Source organism: Rhinoderma darwinii, chromosome 9 (genome assembly GCF_050947455.1).
Source record: "Rhinoderma darwinii isolate aRhiDar2 chromosome 9, aRhiDar2.hap1, whole genome shotgun sequence".
NCBI lineage: Eukaryota > Metazoa > Chordata > Amphibia > Anura > Rhinodermatidae > Rhinoderma > Rhinoderma darwinii.
The window spans coordinates 90,630,969-90,646,680 of NC_134695.1; the positions used below are offsets into that span (position 1 = coordinate 90,630,969).

The 15,712-nt window shown below is 42.5% G+C and overlaps 1 protein-coding gene across 3 annotated transcripts in view; it reads right to left on the bottom strand.

The window, feature by feature from the left end:
- The window catches only part of LOC142661166 (DNA topoisomerase 1-like), a 90,643-nt gene that overhangs the window by 8,150 nt on the left and 66,781 nt on the right, over window positions 1–15,712 (bottom strand). For all 3 annotated transcript variants that reach the window (XM_075838467.1, XM_075838466.1, XM_075838468.1), the window contains 3 exons: window positions 5,546–5,690; window positions 1,194–1,337; window positions 562–747 (listed from right to left, as the gene is read on the bottom strand). In XM_075838467.1, the coding sequence (XP_075694582.1) occupies window positions 562–747; window positions 1,194–1,337; window positions 5,546–5,690 (475 nt within the window). The remainder of the gene's footprint in view (window positions 1–561; window positions 748–1,193; window positions 1,338–5,545; window positions 5,691–15,712) is intronic.

Genomic DNA, 15,712 nt, shown 5'->3' on the forward strand with positions numbered 1-15,712 from the left:
CCCCATAGCTCACCATTTTTAGACCGTTCCCATTTCACAATTTTATACACTTTTACCCAAATATTTATACCAGATTACTGCCATCCAGTGCCAAATACTTCCTTACAATGCCCATACAACCATTCAGTACCCACACAATATTGCCATTGATGCTTCCATACAATGCCCAACACAATACCGCTATTCAGTGCCCAAATACTCCGATATGGTGCTTACAGAACACTGCCATATGGTCCGCCCACAATATTGCCATTCAGTTTTCAAATACCACCATACAATGCCTAAATAGTAAAGGTTCTTGTTCTAGGACAGCACAGGGGTTAGCGATGGAGTCCCCGGTGGTCCAGGCAGTGAAGGTTTACATGGCGGAGGATCCAGCCCGAAGATATGTGGGGTTCCTGGGTCATTGCCCCATTTGTCACCCACTAAAAACAGCTTTGCTTAAATTGCAGGGGTGACCGGGCTGGTATGTGGTTTGGTCCGAGGTGTGAGAAGTTGAATATTTGATAAATGTTCCAGATTTGACACAAATATTAGGATTAGTCATATAGAATAATTTACCTTTTTCTCCACTGGAACCTTGTTGTAATACCGGATGGAGTCTTTACCCAGGAAGTCGAACTCGACCACATGTTTTTCTCCATCAAGTTCTGGGTAAAGTTTAATATGCTCGACTCTCAATGAGCAACAACCCACAGTGTCTGCCGTCTCCCCTTCTTCCTTCTCATTACCTGCTCTCAGAGCTAGCTGAAGAACGCAAACCCATCAACATACATTTAAAGGAGGACGCCATTGTGTGACCGGTGACTACCAAATGTTACTTTAATCCAAGACGATTAGCAAAAGTTTTGCTATTTAATAAAATACATTGCAGTGCCATTTCAGTCTAGTCCCTGCGTCTTCTTGTTCTGATGCCTCCTGTTCCCTAGCGGTCATTAAAGGTCCTATATTGGTGACCACACGGTCTACACATGTAATAGAATAACTACTGGTGACCACATCTATTCTATGCAGCACAGATAACCAGCTATAATAAAGAAAGGGAACATGAATGTGCCCGGACACTACATAACTGAGGGCAGTATATCAGGAGAAGATCAGATAAGAAGTCTATGTTATGTAGCACAGCCCTAGAGTTTCGCTACCACTGCCAACAGTTCAGTGTCTATGTAGAACGTGGAAGAAGTCTGTACCTTGTCAATAAAATATAGCGCTACCGCCCTCTGTCGTATACTCATCTCTTTCGACTTCAAGTTCTCCCGATACGTTCCCCTAATAGCGTCAACATGGTTCTTCAGCTTTCTGGCAACTTCATATTTTTCCCAATCTTTTTCACCCTTAAAAATAAGAGAAGAAACGTATAAAAATGTTACAAAACACGCGGACCTCAACTCCAACCTGAAAGGGAGATAAACATGTTGGAAGTACAATTTCCATTTTTCAAATTTTCTTAGGTTTCTAAGCAGGTTTATATGCAATGGGGGGGGGGGAAGGGGTGGAGAGGGGGAGATGCGCATTGAAGGATCAGTTGACACCGATCTGCCCTCAGACAGAATAAGTACAGGGCTCCATGGAAATATCCTGGAAAGCAGACTTGGATGAAAAGCAACCCCACACATGAATGATCTCAGGATGCGTTACGGTTGGCATGACACAGGACTCATGGTAGCGCTCAACTTTTCTTCTCCGCACAATCATTCTTCCAGATGTCCCGAACAGTCTGAATGGGGCTTCAGAGAAAAATCACTTTATCCCAGTCCTCTGCAGTCCAATCCCTGTACTTCCTGCAGAACGTCAGTCTGTCGATGTTTTTCTTGGAGAGAGGCGGCTTTTTTTTGCTTTGCTGCCCTTCTTGACACCAGGCCAGCCTCCAAAAGCCTTCACCTTTCTGTGCGTGCTGATGCACCGACACCTGCCTGCTGCCATTCCTGAGCAAGCTCTGTGCCGGAGTTGAACCGATCCTGTAGCGGAATCCCCTTTAGGAGACGGTCCTGGCACTTTCTGGACTTTTTTGGTCGCCCTGAAGCCTTCACAGCAATTTAACCTCCCTCCTTAAAGTTCTCGATCCGATAAATGGTTGATTTAGGGGAAATATTACAAGCAGCAATGTCCTTGCCTGTAAAGCACTTTTGATGCAAAGCCATGATGACTGCACGTGTTTCCTTGGAGGTAAACATGGTTAACAGAAGACGACAATGATTTCAAGCACCATCCTCCTTTTAAAGCAACCAGTCTGTTCTTATAATTCAATCAGCATGACAGGGTGATATCAGCTGCCTCATCCTCGTTAACACTTTTCTCCTCGGCTAACAAGATGATAACTGAAATGATGTTCGTGTCATTTTGTGGCATGGCTGAAATGCAGTGGAAATTTTTTTTTTGTGATCAAGTTAATTTTCATGGCAAGGAATGACTTCACAATTAATTGCAATTCATCTGATCACTCTTCATAACAATCTAGAGTTCATGCAAATTGCCATTAAGAACTGAAGCAGCAAACTCTGACAACCAAAATTTGTGTCAGTCTCAAAACTTTTGGCCAGGATTGTCTCTGTGCCCCCACAGTCCCCTGTCTGTTCTTCTGACTCTTCTAGAAGTGCCTGCCATCTTCCAGGATCGGATCATTGCCTCTCACCTCTGGCTCTCCTTTAAGGATGGTGGTGGGCCCTCTCGTCTCATAGGGCCCATGGTAGATGCTATGCACGCTACAATTTTCTATAGCATCCAGAATCAAAAGATTTGTAGTCTACCTAGTTTGTATGTTGAGAAATTCTAAAATGATGACCCAAGCCCAGAGCTAGGATCCAGGTTGTCCGGAAAGCCCTTTGCACTTGACTTAGAATTTTTTTTATTTTGTGCATTGTGAAGATCATCCGGATGACAAAAATATTGTTATTACCTGTGGCAAAGCAAAATCAAAGCTTGTTGAAGGCTGCCAGTGACTGAAGCCAGCTCCGCTCATTTCCCGACTCCATTCACTGCTTCTTCTCCTGCCGAGATTTACCTTAATTATGAGCAATGGGCATTCATGAGCGGTAATAAAACGGTGACACATTGCACCTGAGATTGGTACTGCTCACAATATCCAGCAGCTGCAGCCATGGCATGGTCTAATCTGCTGCTGCACCACTACTGTAGAGTGTCAGATGTATGGCACCTGCACCCACATACAGCGGGGGAAGCCAATCAAATATTCAGAGGAGAACGGGCCTAGAGCCACAGCGTGCCAATACACATGAACCCTACAGATGAGGCTGGACACAAGAATCACTGTGCACGGGCAGCAGGATGTGTGACTTTCAAGATTGTAATAATACCCAGTCCAAAATGGCTGATAACAGGGAACAATAAACTGCATCCAAATGAGGGTAAAGATTAGATTTTGTGTCCTTATAAGCAAAACATTATATAAAACTAAAACCATTATCAAGAAAAAGATAGCTAGAGCTGTGGCAGACGGGCCCCGAGGAATAAGGGCCCAGTTTTGACACCAACCTCTCTTGCTATGGTGCTGAATTGAACCTGCGGAGACCCACCAAACCATATTCTTCTACCTTCACCCCTTAAATAGCGGCCGATGAGGCCCCACAAGTGTGAGCGCTCCTGCTCTCCTGGTAAAAGAGACTTTATTTGCAGTTATTTGACCAGGGAATATTTGATCCTTTCTCAGCAAATGTTAGTGTTTGGCTGCAGATTGAAAATATGACTTCATTTTCATTCTATAGATCCCAACGGGCCTGGAAATGAACAGAATGTGCTCAGCTGAGCATAGGAAGCGTCCATGTGTGTAGCGGGGCACGGCAAAGCCCTGGGTAGTAAAATCTAATTTCTAGGATATAAAAAGGAGATGGGAGAATTTCACCTGTGATAATACATTGCACTGTAAGGGTTAATAGCTAGCGCAGCTTAAAAAAAAAATAAAAATAAAAATTTAAAAATGTTAAAAAAAATAAATAAAAATCGCTGGGACTTGCAGTGGTGCAGTGCTTGCTGGAGCGCCATGGCCTCCTCATTGTTTATGCTGGCACAGCGCCATACATAGGGGAATGGCTGGTAGGGCTGAGCTACAATACCAAGCACAATCATATGTATGTCGCGGTGCCACCGCCACGCTATTCTGCTGGAGGTCAGATCCCCCATCGATTATTTTAATAGCCTAAGCCAAAGATTGGCCATCAATTAAAAATCCCTTTGACAGTTGGTCTCTTTCTACATTTTTAAGAAACGTATGTAACAAACCTCCTCGCAATGCACTTTTCTTTAGGTTTTCAATTTTTAAAATCTCATCCACTTCCCTGCAAAGGTCAGCCACTGACTATTTTTCAATTGCAAATCCAGACAGAAAATCCAATACATGTGCAGAAAGGCCAAGGCCGGGTTCCCACGGGTCGGATACGCTGCGTAAAAACTAAGCAGTGTATCCGCCCTGGAAGCACATCGTGGCCAGTTTCTTTTGTCCAGAATTTCCGCTGAGAAAAAAAACAAACCACGTTTATACTTACCCCCGCCCCCTCCCTCTCTTCTGCACATAGTCCGGCCTCCTAAGATGACATTGCAGACCATGTTATGCAGCAGCGGTCACATAGGATGAAACGTCAGCACAGGAGGCCGGACTGCAGGGAGTTCTGGGTAAGTTTTTTTTTTTTTTTCCTGAGTTGCGATTTTTGCAGCGAAATCGCTTGGATTCTGCCGCAAAAGTTGCACTCGGCTTTCTGTTGCGGGTTTTGCATCTCCATTGAATTTAAAAAAAAAAAAAAAAAAAAATAGGGAGAAACCGCAACATGAGAGCAATGAAAAAAACGCAGCATAAATTGACACACCGGATTTAAATTCCACGCTTCAATTTGTAACATTTACGCTGCGTTTTCTAAATCTCATTCACTTTGCTGCTACTGTAAATGCTGCAGAATTCTCAAAAAAAACGTAATTAAAATCAGTCACAGAAATCTGCAGTAAATAGTGCGTCTTTGCTGCGCATATTACTGCAGAAACGGCAGAATTTCTGCAGCGGTTTTACCTGCGGATTTAGTGGTAACATTGAATACAGTAAACTATGTGCATCGGCAGATTGCCAGCATTTTTACTGCGTAACGCAACAAAACTCAACTTGCGTATTTGAGTACGGAATTTCTGCTCCCCGTTGAAGTTTATGGCCCAAACCCGCAGCATCACCGCTCAGAATACACAGCATAAATTGACATGCTGTGGATTTAAAAGCCGCTCCGCAGAACACTTTCCGCAGGACTTCTTTAGCAGAGATTTTGCAAAATCTCTTCCACTTTGCCGCTACTGTAAATGCTGCAGAATTCCTGCACAGAATTGCATTGTGTAAATTCCACAACGTATCCTGCCTGTAAGAACGAACCCTTATAGTTCCCGAGTCTGGACTGGCGGATATGAATTATTGAGCACAGATCAGCATAAGCAGCATATTCAGAAGTCAGCGTTTAGTATCCAGTGGGAGGGGTCACCTGGAATATGCGCACACTCTACATTACTGCATAGTACAGTGGAATGGTTTTCCAGACTTTACATTATTTCGTACCTTTAACTTGGAATTTGCATTCAGCATCACATATTTCACTGTTCCCTGTACGTTTTCAGTCCACGAAGCCAACCAGGTTACCGAGTGGTCATGACGAACTTCTTTCCATTTATGACCACTAGGGGGCACAGGAATTTTTGAATCTCTGAATCGAAGAAGAAAACAATGATCAGACAATTCATTGATGAGTGTTATTACGCACATGGAGGTCAGTAAACCGGAATTACTATACTTGAATTTTCAAGGTTCATACTGTGATGGATGGTCCATTTGCTTGTATTCTCTGTATTAAATTAGATTATGAATTATCAAGCAGGATGCCGGATTATGCAGAGATGTAATTTCTATTCCACCTGCAATGACTTTCTTCCCTCCTATTTTAGAAACATTATCTTTGAATGTTTCTTCTGTAACCTTCTAGCAGTCTGGCTAAAGGCCCAGACATGAAATGATCACATTCCTTATTAATTTGTCTCCATTTCATTATTCACATATAAATTCGCAAATAATCTCCCACACCTCCTCCATTTTAGAGGCCAACAAGCTATTGTATTCTTGCCAAGAGAATTTGCAGATGTTTATTAGATGCTTGCGTTACTTAAGAATTATAATATTAAATTTTAAAATGTATTCTATGTCTGCGATTGTCTCAATATGAAATATTCTCATTGTAGGCTATTGGCTGAATCAGAGTCATTTTTAATTTCTAAAGGATTGGCTGAAATCAAGCCTATTCCCCTTTTGAAAGATATTATTGTAATTGTTTTTGGCAATAACCTCAGAGAATTATACTAGTAATGTTGGTCTCTTACTTCGATATAACCTATGATCTGGATAAATTCCTGGAGTGTCTGTCTGTTGGAACACGCGCCTAAAATTTCAGTCTAATATATTTTGAGCCATTGACTTCCTCAACACATTTCCTTGAAATTTGTAACATATTGAGGGGGTCATGATGTGATTTATGAATATATCCAGTCCATAAGGGTTACATACTATCATCCGTATAGCAGCCTGCGAGTCGTAGTAATCCAGCACCTATAGAAGATTATGGAAGTAGTGCTTCTGAAAGAGATTACATAGGATGTACCATATGGCGACACAAGCTGCACCACCATGTACTTGAACCCTTAAAGGAGCTTTGATTTTACCATTCTATACGTTACTGGGTGATTTTAGCAGGGAGGTAGGCATAAGTTGTGGTGGAACTAGAAGTCCCAGCATGCTCTGCCAACGCCAGTTGATTTTAATCCATGCTGGGAGTTCTAGTTCTACACCCAAAGTTGCTTGGCGGCGGATATACTGTTTTGGAAACATCTCCCCATAAATCGCTCTTATTGAGCGCACAGGAAATGTAATATACACCGGGAGCAGAAAGAATTTGCCCAATGTTCACCTTAACTGTAAAGATAAACATTCCCTTTATCTAAATGAAACAGGACCGATGCTTCACAGTCCATAATGTAATCTTTCAATCGTATCACAGGTTATTAAATCTCCACCGAACACAAGAGCCGCAATTTCAAACAAATTCAACCTCGCAGCTCAGAGCAACGTGTCGCAAGTTCAAACCAAGAAGCAAGTGAATTGGGAATTACCTGGCAGGTCACAAGTTCACAATCTGGTTTAAGAAGAAAGAAATGAGCAATAGAAGGAAAAAATAAAAAAATAAAAAAAACAGTTTGGTCTATTGTATTAGACTTGATAGCAATTTTATTTTAAATACATTTACAGTAGGTGGCGCTGTTGTATATAAAATAGCTCAGCGATCGATTCCTTGGTGTATTATATGGAAGATTCTACAATTCTGATGGTTCCCGTTTCAGGCTGAAAAAATGTTCATAAAAAAATAAAATAAAAAAATAGAAAAAGCTTAGAGTAACAAAGGCTTAATGTTAGGGTACTATGTGTAAGGCTTTGTTCACATCTGCGTTGGGGCTCCGTTCACTGGGTCAGTCAGGGGAACCCACGAACGGGAAGAGACTATAGGCTGTTAGACCCCAGAAGTGTGTTGGGGTCTTTATGCCTCACTTTATTTTGACTTCGTAAAGAGACTATAGACTAAAACCACCACGTGCGGTTTTGCTCACGCTTACTTTGACATTGCATACCAGTTCTCTTTTGCCACTTATACCTTTAGAGGTTGGACCCGGTCCACGTAGAAATCCATTTGCGTGGGAAACGAGGACTTTTTATTAAATGTGTATTTTATATTTGTGTATCTCTTACAAAGCATTGTTATTTTTGATAATTCTTAGTTTGTGTGATTCTTGTACAGGTTCTCTCCTTTATTTATTGACAGATTCCATTTTTGACCATTGCACTGAAGAACAAAACCTAAATTAAAACGTAAGCAGGCCTCCCAGACCCATCCTCCCCATCCCCCCACTCCCTGATTAATATTACAGTTCACACACAAGCTGCGGAGAGATTAAACCTGCAAGGAAAGCTTTCAGATGCATCAGTTTGGTTAATCTCGGCCATCAATACTTTCCTACAGTTACTCCGCTCATCTCCAGAATCAAATCATCACGACTGCAATGCCGCCGCATTTTTACCTGGAGGGTGAAAAGACCCTACACCTGAATCATGGGGCGATTACTGCAGCGTTATCCCTTAAAAGCAATGCAATGTTTAAAAGTTTCCAGCAGGAGGTGCTATTACAAGTCTACCCCACACAATGCCTCGCCTAAAGCCCCAAAATTGGGGATCAAAATGCTTTAAAGTAAGGAAGAATATTAAAAAAAAAATAAAAAAAAAAAAGAGAAGAGACCTGATCGTAGGGGGCAATCTAAATTTGCTGTTCTAACTATGGGGAAACAGCAAAGAATATAGCATGGCATCCATCGAGATCAATGTGCATCCAATGGGGAGGGGGGGGGGGGTGGGGTGGGGACGACGAGACGAGCGCTCCTGATTGAGAGATCGACTTCTATTACTCAACATACAATGGGCATAGCTACAGGGAGAGCAGAGGTATCGGTTGTACCCGGACCCTCTGCCATATAAGACACCAGTATTATACATGGCACATCAGGGGTGGACACAGACAGCGGAGGATCCCTGTGCAAAAGCAGTATATGGGTCCCTTGCTGTCCAATACTTCATCATATATCACCCCTGTATGTGACTTGAACAATCCATCAGTAATTGTTATCCATATAATTATTAAGCTCAGGCATTTACATGCAATCTAATAGAAGGCGGCTGCATTAAGGTGACAGCGGTTCCCCTTACCTACTGGGCCCCTCTGCAGCTGCAAATGTTGCACCGATAGTATGTCCGCCCACTGGGGGCCTTGTTTAAGATTTTTCATTAGGTTCCGCAGCTATAAATGACATGTCTGAACATATCTTAAAGGGCAACTAAACATTTAAAAACCTTTTGACATTTCATAGTGACACGTCAGAAGTTTTGATCAGTGGAGATCCTCAGCCATCGCTAAAACGAAGGGGCAGAAGTGCTTGTGTGAGCGCTCAGCTGCTTGGTTTCTGATCAACTTTCGGAAAGCCGAGGTAACGGTGTACGGACTAAATAGAAAGTCTACGGGTCCACACAACAATTGCTCGCCTTTCCGAAAAAGGCAGATCAGAAACAAAGCGGCTCAGCGCTCAACAGAGCGCTTCTCCCGCTTCAGTTTAGCCTTCGGCGGGTGTCTCAGTGCTCGGACTCCCACCGATCAAAACTTCTGACATGACACTATGGCATGTCAGAAGTTTTGTGAAAGTTTAGTTACCCTTTAAGGTATACGCATAGGTGGTGTCTAGACTTTTCTTGAAGGAATCACATCCAGCATAAGAAGAATGGAGGATATGGAGTAGAACTCGGTAACAGGCAGCCTATGAGAAGATATTCGTGTCATACTGTGGAGTCAGTCGCCTTTTAAAATCGTTCAAACTACAAACGTTCTAAACCTGGTGGGGGTGTTGGATTGGATTATATTCCTGCGGAGGATACTTGGAGCGGAGCCGTCTCTGTTAATCCCCTTGTCTGCAGTTTCTGCAAGTAACAATCTTTCTAATTTGCCTAACTGTCCTGTCTTCAATGTGAGATGTTCGGACATCACGGGTCAGAGAGACAAGCGGTGCGCTAAATCCTATTTAAGACCGTACTCAGCAGGCAGAGCACAGCATGCAGCGAGCAGAAAAGCCGCAATCACACACACTCTGTTCTTGTGAGTTACTGGATGCCACATCACTACAACACCCCTCACCGTCTTCTAAGAAGAAGCAGGTTTGCAGCAAAGACTAGATGCAGAATCAGAGAAAAAATCAGGGCTTTACTGTAATTACTAATGTGGGAAGTAGAATAGAATTTTCCATAGAACCTGTTCACAGACGTCGGATTTGACATGGATTATGGCGTGGATTAAACACTGACAAGCCGCATGCAATGCCAGTTAGGCCTTGTTCACACAATGCAGATTTTACACGCATTTTTTAAGCCAAAACCAGAATTTGATCCAGGAGGAGACACTTTAAAGGGGTTTTCAGCCGCTAAAAACGGATTGCCTATCCTCAGGATAGGCCATTAATAGCTGATGGGTCGGGGTCTGACTTTCAGGATCCCCGCCAATCAGCTGTTTTGCAGTGAAAGGGAGAAGGCGGCACTACCTGTGAATCGCCGTTAAATGCGTGTCGATGATTCACAATGCGCCATAAGAAATGAAGAGGAAGCAGTGCTCGTATGAGCGCTGCGGCTCCTTCAAATAAGATGATCAGCGGGGGTCCCGAAAGTCGGACTCCAACCCATAATAGTCTATCCTGAGGTTAGGCCATCAGTTTTTAGTGGCTGGAAAACCCCTTTAAATCCTTCTTTTATATATTTCTTCTGTTTAGGTTCCCTACCGGATATTGGCTTAAAAAAAATACATGCAAATACTGCACTGTGCTCTGCAACGCCGTTCACATGCAAAGTAAAATTTCTACACTGCCTTCGCAACAGTAAAAAAAATCTGCACCGGAATTTGCAAAGCGACTCATTTCAGCCGGAAACGCTGAAGATTAGCCCCATTAAGGGACAATGGGGATAATCCTCTAGGCGGAACTGCTGCACAAACAGCAGCACATCTGCAGCAAACCCAGGCAGAAATCTGAGGGTCAGGCTGGGATTTCTGCCACGGAAATATGTCGGATTTTAAGCCTAAGTGTGAACAGAGCCTTAAATTGAACTGTGTTAACACTGGACAGACCACCATAGAACAGTCAGTAGAAGGGTCCAATTGCAATGGCCATAATATAGACCCTAAAATGCAGCCGAACGACGGACATGTGAAACTGGATTTAGGAATTTTAACCCGCTTTGTCATTCAGCGGCCCAAATGTCTGTGGGATGTTGCTGATCAATGATACCTACAGCCAGTAGGTGACACTTTTACCCCTCCAATTATATAGTATTTCTGTACCAAGCTTGACATTACTCGCCTCTTGTTGTAAGAGCTTCCGAGACGGTCCCCATGACAGCTATGCCTGTCCCTGCAATCTGGAAGCATAGCATTATCATAAGGACAGTATGACACAGTCAGAGCTATTACCTGTGCTAAAAAATTTGACAGATCTTCTGGTAGAGAAGGAGCTGTCCTTGGTTCTGAAGTGGCCGGCCCTTCTCCCTTGGCACGCCATGGTTATTGGAGGATTATACAGGCGCTGAACAGGTTGTCACTGTGCTGCTCTGAGGGTCTATGGGGGTAGAGACTAATTTTCTGACTATTGTAGCCGTATCGGCAATAATTACTGAACCACTTAAGTGAATTTCAGGATTTCAAAAGTATCCAGCTGTGATTTAGCATTCAGAGGTCTTGCCAGACTCCTCAGCAGTAGTTGCCTGCGCTCACATACTCAAGTTTCTTTGTCGTCTGATATTTTACATGCATTTAATTGCGCTATCTTCGCGCTCTGATAAACGACTGAATTCCCCCTATTTTCAATAGTACATTTCAAAACAACTGCTTTGGCTTTTCATCCGCTGTAGAAAATTATTTAGACATGTGAGCGTACATAACTTTTCCGGTGACTTCAGAATAAGCGGTCATAAGTGTAAATGAGGAATGACTATTTCTGGCCATTATATGACTTGTATGTGGCAATACTCCTCTCAGCAGGCTCTCTCTAATTCTCTGTTGTCTCTGAGGTAGTGGCTGGAGTATAACTGCCATCATCTCTTCTACACACAGCACCCAAAGAAAATGAGAATCCTGCTACCCTATCTCAAGGAGAGGAGAGAAAGGGCAAGAAGCCACGGCGCCACTTGGTGTGGATCAAAGAAGGTGTAGGTGAGAAATAAAAATAATAAATGCTCACCGTGAGGTTAGAGAAGTTGAATGGAGAAATCCACGAGTTAGCTGCTGCCAGATCCGGTTGCCGGTTGCCGAGGTAACCGCTTGTTTATGATGAGTGCAGAGTGAAGTAAAATTAGGATCTATGTTGGCGCTGCTGCGTGGTGTAGACAGGATGAAGATCCAAGAGCCAGATAAACGTAAAATGATTTATTGCTATGCAACGCGTTTCAACGCCGAACTGGCGTTTATCAGGCATGGGGAGCACAAAAGAAAGAACATGTATTTATACAGAAAATAAGTCATCTGATTTGGGCCAGTTCAGACTGGGCAATTAGGTAAAAAACCGCCAAAACATCAGGGGGGAGGGGGGCAGGGGAGTGGGTTCAAAGTTCAAAGGTACAGTCTATTGTAATGACATTTAGTGATGTTTAATCATTAAAACGTATATACACAGTAAAACAATTAAAATAATAGTAAAAGACGAGCTGTCACGATAAGGAATTCTCTTTGTTGTGTGTCGGTGTAGAAGGATGGCTGAAAAGATTTGTATTCGGGGGACGGCAATATTTTATTATTAAATAGTTATCAAAAGACATCGGGAAGGAATAGGTGGTGAGCAGGTAGTAACTGGATTGATATTTGCTTGTTTGTTTATTTGTTTTGAACGTAAGGAGTTGTGTGACTGAAATATACGTGTTTGCGTGTATAAGTAAAACTTGTTGTCTGTTGCCAAGGAGACCGCCTGTATTACGGTGGCCGACGTGGTCCAGAGCAGGATGGAACGCACGGTGACCCGCAAAACGCCAAAGGTCGCCGGGCTGTGCTGCATGGAAAAAAATGATGGAGAGAAGGGATTAGCGAAGAGAAGGGGGAGGTTGAGGTAAGTATAGATGGAGTGCAAGTAATGAAGTAATGTTTTTATTGAAATGGCAGTGTTATGTGTAGTGGTTATTTTTATTTTGGTTTTATAATTAGTTGATTTGAGGGATCACTTGAACGATCAGAATAGTTCTAGAGGATAAGAGTGGTATGGATGGGTTTTGATGAAGCAGTAATCGAATTCTTTGAAGTGAAAGTGAAAGGTTTTAATGGCTTGAAAAAGGGGGGGGGGGGGTTTTGCATGAATTTTGGATTTGCTTTTAAATTTTTACTTCAAGGGAAAAAAAGGGGGAGAGTCAGAAATCAGTGGCGCATTGGCACAAAACCACAAATGCAGAACGGGTGGTTGTCTGGGTGTTGTTAGAGTACTAGCTGGTTGTTATAAAATTTAGAGGGAGATGCGGGAGTATAAATGTCAAAGAGGTCTCATACTTCCGTGTAGGGGCTGTTTCATTGAGATGTATAGATATTAAGTTTAGGTATATTCATGTTTACTGGTAGGATCTAGAGGTTATTTCAATGTTTGGGATTGGTTCAATGTTTAGTCTAGGGATGACTGTGATGTCGTTTAGACCCAATGGGTATAATGTGTTCATTTTAAAAATCCAGTAGTTTTCCCTTTGTTTAAGTTTGTTGAATCTGTTCGGGACGTCGGGATGGATGTATTCAATGGGTGTGATTGTGATTTTATTGAAATCGCACTCATGTGCCTGAGAGAAGTGACGGGATACACTGTGTTTGAGATATCCAGTGTTGATATTGAACCGGTGATTATTAACTCTGGTTCTTAGGCATTGGGTGGTTCTACCGATGTACTGTAATTTGCATGGGCACTCTAGGAGGTAGATGACATATGAGCTGCGCCACTGATTTCTGACTCTCCCCCTTTTTTTCCCTTGAAGTAAAAATTTAAAAGCAAATCCAAAATTCATGCAGCAGCGCCAACATAGATCCTAATTTTACTTCACTCTGCACTCATCGCTACCCTATCTCGAACACACACATTTATAGAATCTGTAGCTGCATGGAGTAGATTATACAGCAGTAATGAGCAGTGTAGCTGTGAATCCAGCTCTGGGGTGAGATAAAACACTTACTAGAAGCAGCAGCACTTCTGCGTCCCCCCTGCCCCTCTCTGCTCCCCCTTCCTCCCCTCTCCATAGACTTCTATGGGCATCTGTGACCTGATCACTAAGTGAGCTGATAATCCGTCTGGTCTTGAGGAGACAGATTTAGCAGTAAATTCAGAGTGAGTGAACAATTAGGAGGAAGGGGGAAAAAAAGGAGCCTGATAAGTGGAGAAAGAGGCATTTTTCTCTAATAAAGATATGTTACAAAGTTTTTTTTATATTCACTTGTACTATTGATTTATGCAAAGTTTGTTTAAAAGTTAGTGACAAACCAACCAAAAATAATTGACGTTGAGCAAAGTTGGTCAGTAAAAGGCAAGTATCATTGGAAGGCACCGGAGAAGAAGTACATGCGGCAGTCCTCGGGGGCTATTATTCCAAGCGCGGTCTTGTCAATATTCTTCTCAATACAGAATACACCTTCTAATTGTATTAGGATTACAAGCTGTTCTGTAAACAACTGAATAATTGTGTTTGCATACTGATCAGGCTTGCGGGCATCATGTTGGGACTAGATAGGCTGCAAATCATTCAGCATATCTGGGGGGGGGGGGGGCAGGGAATGTACCGAGCTGCTGGATGGGGTGATGGCGCCACAGGTACCATAAATTAAGGGGCAATACGGATATCAACCATCGATGGTTAGAAAGTCATAATAAAAATATACATAAGAGGAATTATATTCCATAAGGGTTAATATTTAATTACTAATCACAGATTCACATTGCGTGGTGGAGAAGAGCAGCGCCTGAGCAGGACAGGGGGGATGATTGGGCCGCTGAACTAAAAATCCCTGTATGCATGACAGCATATAGGAATTAGTATGCGATGCTGTGCGGAGGAGGGGAACCAAGTGGAAGCTTTGGTGAAATAGAGTTAACGTCTGTTACAGTTATAAAGTTAGCGAGAAACCTACAGTACGAATGTCCAGCAACGATCAGCCGATTAACGAGCAAACGCTCATTCATCGGCTGATTGTATTGTTTACGAAGCCAAAATTATCGTCTCCAGCAGCACAACTCCCATCGGGCGGTGTAAGAGGACCCTTAATCACAGAAACTGGTTGGTATGGGTGCCTGTGTATCAACCTAATTAAAAAAAGAGTGGTTGTTAGGCAGTGTAACCCTAGCAACCAGACTGTCAACTAGTCTGATTAGTTGAAAGCTGGGCTGACACTATGCGGACAGTTTACCAGCAGTCAAGCCCTGACACTTCCCATCTGATGCTGTAGTATAAAAGGGGGTTTATGTTTTTATCTAAAAGCTTAATCACATAATAAAAAAGTTCTACAACTATATTTTTTATATTTTCTCCTCATTTTTCAAGGTCTGCTTGCTGTCAGTGGATGGAAACATTATTTTAATATCCAGAAATTGCAAACCACACAGACCGAGTTCTGCTCTCAGCTGAGGGTTTGCTACAATTATATCCAGTCTAGACAATCTTACGTGAGCTAAATACACCAGCAGCCCAAATCTAAGTTTACTACAATGTCTCCGTGTACAATATTCACTAAATGTATCCAAATGTACCAGGCTGTTGAGGTTACAAAACGTGTCTACTCAGCTGAGAGCAGGACTAGGTCCGTAGGAGTTTTCAGCCTCTGGTTGTAAAAAAGGTTTCCATTTATTGACAGCAAGTGGAGATCTTAAAAAGGAAAAAATTTAGAGAATGGGGCGGATCTGCAATGCCATAAAACCTGAGGATAAGAGTTGCACAGATCTGTTTTCTAATCTCATACAACCTATTTTACTTTGCCCTTACCCGGTGTAATTCTCCTAAACGCGGTTTAAAAGTATATAAAAAAAAAAACAAGACAAAAAACAAAAAAACACAAAAAAACACAAAACATTAAAGATGGTCATTTCTGGTTCATTGCAG